Source organism: Hevea brasiliensis, chromosome 12 (assembly GCF_030052815.1).
Source record: "Hevea brasiliensis isolate MT/VB/25A 57/8 chromosome 12, ASM3005281v1, whole genome shotgun sequence".
NCBI classification, from domain to species: domain Eukaryota; kingdom Viridiplantae; phylum Streptophyta; class Magnoliopsida; order Malpighiales; family Euphorbiaceae; genus Hevea; species Hevea brasiliensis.
In genome coordinates, this window is record NC_079504.1 from 71262494 (window position 1) to 71273009 (window position 10516).

The 10516-nt window shown below is 29.0% G+C and overlaps 1 protein-coding gene across 1 annotated transcript; it reads left to right on the forward strand.

Annotated features, from left to right (window-relative positions):
* Positions 1-4895: 4895 nt before the first annotated feature.
* On the forward strand, positions 4896-8847 carry LOC110657057 (ran-binding protein 1 homolog a). The gene is made up of 4 exons (XM_021814116.2): positions 4896-5229; positions 5316-5467; positions 5575-5700; positions 8206-8847. The coding sequence occupies exons 1-4, from the start codon at positions 5075-5077 to the stop codon at positions 8427-8429; spliced, it is 657 nt and encodes a 218-aa protein (XP_021669808.1). The 5' UTR covers positions 4896-5074; the 3' UTR covers positions 8430-8847.
* The last annotated feature ends 1669 nt before the right edge of the window (positions 8848-10516 follow it).

Sequence of the window (10516 nt, forward strand, 5' to 3'; positions counted from 1 at the left end):
TAATAAGAAAAATTTAGTAAAAATTTTAGAAATAAAATACAACCAAGTTAAATGAGCCGGTGCCTAAGCGATGGGTAACCAGAGGGAAATTGCGGTTCTCGCAACGAGGAGCCCTAGACCCGGGGGAAAAATTATTAATTTTTGGGACTCTAGAGAAGGGTCATTAAGGTTCCTATGGCATTAGAATGCCAAGAAAATATTTAGAAAAATTTTTCAATTCCAGATGCATAATTTTGACCCGTTAAGCCAAACGGAGGGCATTTTGGTCATTTCGCCTTTAGAGGTGATTTTTGGCCGACTTGTCCAGTGGAGTAAATAATTATTATGACATAAAATATGAAGAAACATTACCAAAAATTAAAGTGAAAATGAGTAGAGAAGAGAAGAAAAAAAAAAGGAAGAAAATACCAATTATGACATCATATAATGTCATTAAACACTTACCCACCAATCACATTTAGTCAACACTTAAATTAACTAATAAAATATGTATAAGAATACAACAAAAGCTCCTAAAATTCCAGCAGCCCTCACCTTCACAAAGCTCACCCGTAGCTCTCAAATTCCATAGCCAAACCTCCATTGATTTTCAACCAAAGCTTCATTTCTCTCCTCTTTTCACCATAATTCCTCCTACCCCTTTCACTAAAATTTATTCTTACACCTTGCATAACCTTTTGGCAGCCTAGAAAGTGAAGGAAAGTGAAGTTTTAGCATAGGAAAAATCTGCCACTTAAAGGTTAGTGCATATATACACCTAAAGCTCTTTATTTCTATATTAAGGGACTTGAAATAAGTAAGGAATTGTAACTAAAATGAATAAAAATTATGTGTATGAATGCCATGAATTTTGGCAGCCCTATTGAAGGAATAGAAATGAGTGTTTTGTTGGACTTACAGTGGATTAGAAATGATGTTTAAGGTACATATACACAAGTATAATGAATTGGTATGCTAACTAAGGTAATTGGTGTAACCCTTGAATTTGAGCTAGGGTTTTAAGAGTGAAAATTTGACTTGGCTTAGGAAATTGTTAGAGAACATTTTAAGGGTCAATTAGTGACCATTTTAGGTAAGTTGACCACAATTTGGACTGAAATATAGCATGGCCAAGTGAATGTGTAGGCTGCCTAAGGATAGCAGCAGAGTGACTGAAATTTCAATCCACTTACACAGCCATAACTTTGGCTGTGTAGGTCCAATTGGTGTTTGGCCAATTGGACATGAAACTAGGCTTATAATGGCACATTTTTGCTGAAGAAACCATGCCCAAAAGACCAAAGCAAGATGACCAAAAGTTGGCCCCAATCCGGATACCCTGCAACAGCACCTGCAGAAATGACCAAATGAACAGTAAGGCCATAACTCATTGTAGATATGGTCAATTGACCTGAAATTTTTACAGCAACAAGTTAAGACATAGACAAACACTTTCATGAAGAAACTTACCCCAAATTATGACCAGAACCTAACCCAAATGGCAGTGGCAGTCACTGTTCATGTTACTGTAGATATGGTCAATTCTGCAGTTTGGCAATCCGGCCAGCTGTGGTTTTTGAACCATATCTGGAGCTACAAAACTCCAAATGGAGTGATTCAAAATAGGAAATTCAACTAGACAAAATAAGGAACAACTTTCATGTTTACCATTTCCTCAAATTCCCACTACAACAGGGCTTAATGGAACAGTAAAATTGAGTCACAAAAACTGAAAATTCTGCCCTTTTGGTTTTAAGTTTGGAAATGGTATTTGTGACTTATTCCAACAAGTTTTAAATGCAAAATGTGGTATCTTTGAGAACTTAGGTTCAATAAATTTATTGTGTATGAAAAAGTTAACATTTTGGTTGACTAGTAAGGTGAATAGTAAACAAAATGACACATATTACATAAGTAATACAACTTGAAATATAAATTGTAATTAACACAAATGGATTGTTTAGAGTATAAATGAGATAAAGTTATCATTAGGATTTACGTCTTTGTTTCAAATAGGATTATAATACCTTGTACAAAAATTGGTACATGAGAGGTAATAATGTGAATACTAATTTATATAAATATTGTAACGATTAAATGAATCACATGGATGTGTAAATGGGTTAATTGCTCTCATCATGAGAGAAATGGAAATATTTCGATGTACAAATGGTACATGAAAATCGATTGATGTAAATTGCAATTAACGTGAATGGTATGATGAATGCATAAATTATATAAAAATGAGATTTGAAGATTTATGCTTCTACTATAAATAAAATTAAAATACTATGAACGATAATTGGAACATAAAATGAAATAATAAAACTTATGAACATTTAATGATATTATGTGCCCTTGTATTGCCTAGACATGTGTGTCGGATTGGATAGTTTGGCATGCCAATAGGGTATTGTTTTAGCAGTACTGCGAAAGGCTTTATGCCTGTATTCATGGCTTTATGCCCGTATTCATGGCTTTTATGCACGTATTCATGGCTTTTATGCCCGATTATGTGATATCATGGCTTTTAGCCATACTGACTGCATACGTGGTTGACGTTCTGCGTCCCATGGTATGACGGCCCGAGACACCGCGGTGTCCAGTGCCAACGACGTTATCGATCCACTGCTCAAGATAGGTTACTTGGGCATGGAAAAGTATAACTGTAATTGAACTGATTGTTAAAGAAAATACTAAAATTAAATATCAGGAATGATTATGATAAAATACAAAGAAACTCAAGATCATGAAGAAAATAATTAACAAAATGCATGAAGAAGTTAATATCATAAAACGTAATTAGCCCTCGACTAAACATTAAGTTGGTAATTATTCAGTTCTTATGAACACAATGGCTAAGAAATTATGATTTTTATTTGCATATTATATTTTCTTGTATTATTGGCACCACTAAGCTTTATGCTTAGCGCGTCGCTTTTGCAACGCGTAGGTACTGAAGATTTGGACAGAGGGCCCAGTAGACCACAGATTGGGTAAGGCCGTTCACAGTTCTGCATAATGTCTGTGTCACCTCACCGTCTGCAGTGCATTGGTAGGATACTAGGTGTCATTTTGGTATTTTGTAATTGATTTTATTTTCTCATGTGTAAATGAACTTATGAAATGTAATTTGATGTTCATGTAAATAATGAGAATTGTGTTTATAAATGGAAAAGTGAATGTTTATCTGTAATTTATATATGATTATCACATGTGATGAATGATTGAGAAATGAATGGTTGAAAAATGTTGAGATTTTGATAAATGGAATTGAGATGATTGAATATGAATATAGGAAGTGTTTTTCACAGGTTCCGAAGAACGGTTTTCTCCATTTTTAGCCGGTACCTTGCCGGATTTTCTATAAAATTTTCGGAACCTCAAATAAATTACAATTTCAATAAATGAATTATATTTCACAAGTTATTTTCAAAACTATGATAAAAATGAATTAAGATAAAAATAGAGTGCTCGGCACACTGAGTGGCATAACTTGCTCGGCTACACTGTAGTCGGGTAAGGGGTGTCACATACTTATTGATATGAATGTGTACAATTAATTTTGTTAAATAAAATTAAAAATAAGTAAAAAAAATTAACATTATATGAAATTATATCAGATTGAATTTATTTTACTATTATGTGTATAAACTTTTAAATAATATTGAATAAAGTTTAAAATTTTCAATTACTTTTGTTAAATAAAATTAAAAAATAAATTAAAAAAAAGTAAAAATAAAAAAATTAACATTATATGAAATTATATCATATTGAATTTATTTTACTATTATGTGTATAAACTTTTAAATAATATTGAAAAAAGTTTAAAATTTTTAATTACTTTTGTTAAATAAAATTAAAAAATAAATTAAAAAAAAGTAAAAATAAAAAAATTAACATTATATAAAATTATATTAGATTGAATTTATTTTACTATTATATGTATAAATTTTTAAATAATATTAAAAAATTTAAATTTTTCATGTTAATTATATATATATATATTTTATAAAAAAATTATAAAATGATAAAAATTAATTAGTCTCGATAAACTCAACACCTATAAAGTAATAAAATAATAAATAATTATATTTATATATTCATAAAATACTTATAATTATAAAATTATATTATAATAATAAAATTTTCATTATAAATTTCATTACAATTTCTTATTTTCATTAATATACTTTCATTTTCATTAATTTGATCTTAAAATGATAACATACATACAAAAAAAAATTATTGTATTATCATACTAATAATAATTAATAAATTATAGTAATATTATGTTATATAAAAAAATTAATAAAAAATAATATCTAAAAATATTAAAATACGGTTATATTCCAATTTAAATTTTAAATTTGAGATATCTGTTTACAGCTTATTTTGGTAGAGTGAGCGGCTGAAAAGAAAAAAAATGAGATGATTACTTACCAAATCATGTAATTATTTTGGATACAAGTTTATATTTTATTTTTAAATATATAAATTTATTTGACTTAATTAGAAAAATAATTAAATTACTTTTAATTAATAAAAATATTATTTAATATAAAATTTTAATTAAAAATAAATATAAATATATTTTATATAATAAATAGATAAACTTTAATTATAAATTTAAAATAATAAATTATTTTATTAATTAAATAAAATTTTAGAAATTATATTAAAATTTACCGTTAATTTCTTTAAATTAATTTATAATCGTCACAAATTTCAAAAGTTTCATACACAGTTAAAATAATTGAATTCATCCGATTGATGAATAAATTAAACCATATATTTTACTTTTACTTAAATAATAATCGTTATATTGCCTTCCAACAAAAATAATAATCCTTGTGCGTACTGTAGCTCTATTTTCCTTGTGCGTAAACCTGACGCTTCCGTTTATTTACCAGCTGCTCTGCTCTACTCTTTACGCAAGCGTTGGCTCGACTTTACCATTCGATAACCTCCATAAAAACCTACTTGCCTTGCTCAGCGTCAAAGCCCTCATCTCTCTTTGCTCTCCTTGCTATACTATATTAACTCGCATAAACTGGTTCTCATTTCTCTCTAGCCACTTGAAACAAGCGCAACAATGGCAAGCACTGAGGCCGATCACGATCACAGAGAAGATGATGATGCCCCTGCCGGCGAGGACGAGGACACTGGAGCTCATGTCGCTCCTATTGTCAAGCTCGAGGAGGTCGCCTTCAACACCGGTGAAGAGAACGAAGATCCCATTCTCGATCTGTAATAGTATTTTCCCTAATTTCATCACTTATCAGCGATTCTAGGGTGTTTTAATTCTTTTTTTTTTCCTTCGTTTTGATTTGAAGGAAATCCAAGCTCTATCGATTCGATAAGGAGGGGAACCAGTGGAAGGAGAGAGGCGCGGGTACAGTTAAGCTCTTAAAGCACAAGGAAACGGGCAAAGTACGCCTTGTTATGAGGCAATCTAAGACTCTCAAGATCTGCGCCAATCACTTCAGTCAGTTCTTATTCTGTGTCTCTTTTTGTCGATTTTGTTTTCCCACGTCTTTCTTTTCTGCCTAGTTTTGAATCTTTGGCTTACGTTTGTGTGTGTGTTTTTTTTAGTACTTCCAACGATGTCAGTTCAGGAGCACGCTGGAAATGACAAGTCCTGTGTGTGGCACGCCTCTGATTTCGCTGATGGTGAATTAAAGAATGAACTTTTTTGCATCCGTTTTGCATCAGTTGAGAGTGAGTTTACTTGATTTTTCTTATAGACTATTTCTAATAAATATTTCAATTCTTAATTGGAAATGATTGAATACTTCTATGTGTTATTGTCTTGGATTTCTATTGTTGGAGTGCTCTGGATTGTGCATGGCGTTTTCCAATGAGTTATCTGCATTGGAAATTTTATATTATCTAAATTATGCTTCAAATTTTCCCATTAGCTTGTGGTTTTAGTGCTCTATTCACTTTCATTTTTTTTGTCATCAGTCATAGGACTGAGGAAACCATAATTGCTAATGATTAAGGAATGAAGCTCTTAGAACTGTATGGATTTGATGATTCATACAGTTTGCATCCTTATTCTTTTGCTTGGTGTTCCTTTTTTTTTATTATTATTATTTTTATTTTTTTATAAGGCTTGGTGTTCCCAACTTCCCATTTGAATGGTTTGTGTAACTGTATATGCATAATAGGAAATAGTAACAATATTATTTCTAACAAAAAAGTCATCTTTTAAAGATAAAGTCATCTTTTAAAGATAAAGTGTCTGAATTGCTTTTTATTGTTATACTAGAACATATGCTTTTTTTTTTTTTTGGCATGCTGAACTTTAATTTGGGTAATTTTAGGGTCCTTTTTTTACAAATGCTTTCTTTTGGAATGGAAATAGACATGTATTCGAATAATCTTGATGAAGTGGTAGAAGAAAATTTTATTGTCATTATTATCTAGATCAAGTGAAGTTGTAAATTTCAATTGCTAGAGTTTGTTTTCATGTTTGGCACTCTTCTAACTAAAAGCATATATTTATCTTTGATATCCAATTGTATGCCCAATTATATATGTTTGTATGAAAAATATATTGGTGTTGACATTCTTTAATATGTTAAAATCATCTATTTTATTTTCCAAATCACTGTTGTTACAATCTTTTGATTCTCGATTTAATTCCTCATCCCAGGGATTCGAATATATAAGGTAAATCACAAATGTATCTCAATCATAACCGAATCTTATGATTAGATAGTGAATCAGGTGAATCGACTGATTCGGTCGATTCTTTCTTTAAAGGGTTGTTAGACTCTGTGGTTTTTAAAATTTAAGATTTCACTTGTGTTTAGTATGAAAAGTGCGATTAAAAATCTTCCCTTAGCTATTTATTTCCCTTTTCTTTTATTTTGGTTAATTCACTCCTCTAAATATAGTTGACAAATTATTATGTTTTATATTAATATATTCTGTCTTTTTAATTTGAGCAGCTATCCTTTTTTATTAATATATTCTGTCAGTAGGTAGTTGAAGAGTTCATAATTGACAAAATAAAAATATGTAACATAATAAAAGTATATTGATCTATTTATAAAGGATATTTCTAATTTTAGCTAAATGATAATTCTATATCATTTTTAATTAATTTTGAGAATTTTTATTGAGTCTTATGATTCGATCCGATTCTCGATTCACAAAATTAAGATTTTGATTCTCGATTCGAATCTCGATTTGCCAACTATGTTTACAATATCATTTGAATTGGAAGGTGACAAATAAATTTAAAGCCGTATTTATGTCACCTTACTTAAGTAAAATTTTTCTAATATATAGTTCCATAGGCTACAAAATTATTATTTTTTATGATCACATAAAAATTTGCATAAATTTTACAAAAACTTAGTAAAAGTGATCTAGTGAAACAAAATGAAAGTTAAGTAGTTTGCTTATACAAATTGAAATTTATTGTTCATTTTAAAACTTGATGATATGTTTAGTGCACATGAGTGAAACTAACCCTTATTATTATCCCCACTCAATTAACTTAAACCTCGTTTGTTGACATGTGCCTTTTCATTAGAAATTTACTTATCAAGAAGTAGCATTTACTGGAAGTTGCTAGAAAATTGTATTTCTTAATGTTTGGGTCCTCCACTTTCTCAATAATTTTGCATTTGATTCATTTACTAATTTACTAGGAGGTATATTAGCAATTAGATCTGTGCTAATTAGTTAAAACTTATTTTGGGGGTAGTATTTGAATTTAGTGCAGAAAATTTTCTCTCACTTCCATACAAGAATTTGAACTAACTAACCCTTTTAGTTACTTCAGTAGAATCAATGAAGCTGAGTGATAAAAACAAAAATTAAGACTTCACTTTAACTTCGTATTTAGGCCTTGTACTGCATTACAATTTGAGAAGTTGAGTGATAAAAAAGAAATACATTTTAACCAATGACTTTGTATTTCTAAGCCTTAGACTACATGGTAGGTGGTGTCGTTAAACAAAACTTACCACCAAGCACGTTGGGATTTGAACTTCGAAGGATAACTTTGAAACATTAGGTTATCCCCTTGGTTTTGAACATACGAGGCGGACCAATATAGGATTATATTCTTTATTGATTTGGGAATTGTCACTTTAATCATTTAGAATATAGCGAGTCTTGTACCTTCTTTGTTATTTGGGTACTCATGCATTGTTGTAATGGTCTCCCTTCTGTTGGTACTAATGTTTAATGGTTTGCCTTCATCAGATTGCAAGACATTCAGGGAAATGTTTCAAGAAGTAGCTGAATTCCAAAAAACAAAGGAGGAAAATAAAGATGCAACTGCTGCTGCTGATGCCTTTAATAAGTTGAGCGTTGAAGAAAAGAAAACTGAGGAGACAACTGAAGAAGAGGTGCCAGCTGAAGCTGAGGAGGCAGCAACTAAGGCTGATGCAGAGAATAAAGTTAAGGAGCCTCCTTCCTCAACCTGAGAATGTTGGTTCCATACTTTGGCAATATGATGAGGTCTACCCCAATTCTCGCCCCATTTGTGGTTTGCTCGTGTCTGAAATTTGGACTTAGTTAGTGGGCGGGAATGGTGTGGGGTCCATGCATTCTGCAGTTTGAGTCTGTCTGCATTAGTCAAAACATTGGGTCATTTGCATGTTGAGGGTTATGACCTGGAAAGGATAGTTCATCTAGGATTTTGCAGTAGAACTATTTATTTACTTGGTGCAAATTAAATGATTTAATGCTCTAGTGGATGAAAAAAGGAAAACAAAGAAAAAGAAAAATGGAACTTCAAAGAGTTTTTGTTGGGATATAAGTTCCTGAATTGTGCTGAGTCTGCTATTTATGTTGACGGAAATTTGTGTGCTATTGTCAATACTTTCCTTTTTTCTGTTGAAATTTGTTTATCTAATTTCCTTGAGCTAATATTCCATTTATGAGGAATAAGTTTTGATATGTCAATTGGTGAGAAATGTAAATCAGGTGATTGGTTGTATTAGAAAGAGTTGGAGGCTTATGTAGGGGCAGTGCTGGCCAAGAGATGACATTGAAGAATTATTTAATAATATTAATAAAAAGGAATTAAATTTATTAATATAAATAAAAATTGTTGCATTTTCACTGTGAAAATTATTAAGGTTAGAGGAAAAGAAAAATTCATTTCTAACTCCATAAAATTTGAGTTTTATGATTAGTGGTATATTTCAAGTTTGTCTATTGAGTGGAACATGTTTTACAATGTATTTTTTAATTTATTGACATTGTCTTCGATGTAATTTTTTTATTGACATATGGTTAAGGATTAGATGAGGTAATTTTTTAATTTCCATTCAATCTTGATAGTGGTGTTTATCTTGATTTATGAGTGGGTTAAATTATTATAAGCTCTAAATATATTTGTTTATGATAATATTTGGTCTTATAAGTTGTGATTTAGCTTTGCTTATAAGTTAGTTTTTATTAAATATATTATTATTTATTAGTCAATTATAAATATTATAATAAAAAAATATAATAATTTAAAATTTTAAATATTTATATACTATTTTTCAAAGGTTTAAGCCAAACATCTATAAGGTAATCAATCATTTCTTTAAAATTGAATAAAATAATTTAATTAAAATAGTTTAAATTTAAATTAGTTAAAACTCGAATTCCATTAAAATAATTTAAATTTAATTAAGTCATGAATTAGTAAGTTAAATGGAGGATTAACTCCATTTGAATTTGTCATTAGTTGAATTGAATTTGATCTATTTTAATTAATAAAATGTTATATGTATATATTTTTTCACAAACTTTAAATTTTAACGACTAGATAAATATTCGACATGTTTACTGCACAACTTAACTTGAAAATTGATATGAATTTGATTTGAATTATGTTCTGTATGTCGATCTAAAATGTAATCTAAATTGAGTTGCAATATGAAATTAGCAAGATTTGTTTGCATACTACTGGGATAGAGAATAGAGTTGTCATGGGGAGATGGAAAATATATAAAAATGATTTTTCAAATTTCATTTTAATTATAAAATGGTATATATATATAATTTCAAATTTGATCATTTTGAGGAGTTAGTCATAATTACAATTGAAGTCATAGTTATGATAAAATATTTCTATAAGGAGTACTTTTCCTAAATTTCTTTATTAATTTATTAATATATTTTTATTTAATATATATATAAAAAAAATAAGATTTATTAATTTTAAAAGTAATTAAATATAAATTATTTAATTTTAGATGAAATAATGAGTGAAGGTTATATTAGAAAAGACTAAATAAAATTTATTATTTTAATTATATTAATTGTGTTTTTCAATCTATATATATAAAAAAGCCTAGAGAGTATTAATTATACCTGAACCTGATATGTTATTTTGTAAAATTGAGCCTCTCTCAATCTGATGACGTTTTTTGTACTCACTCTTTTTCTAGATTCAACGGCTTTCACGGTGATCATCTTCTTCATATTATATTAAAAATTCTTAAAATCAAATATTTTATTTTCAATTATTTTAATTATTATTTTTAAAAATAATAAGTCCTATAAATATAAATGT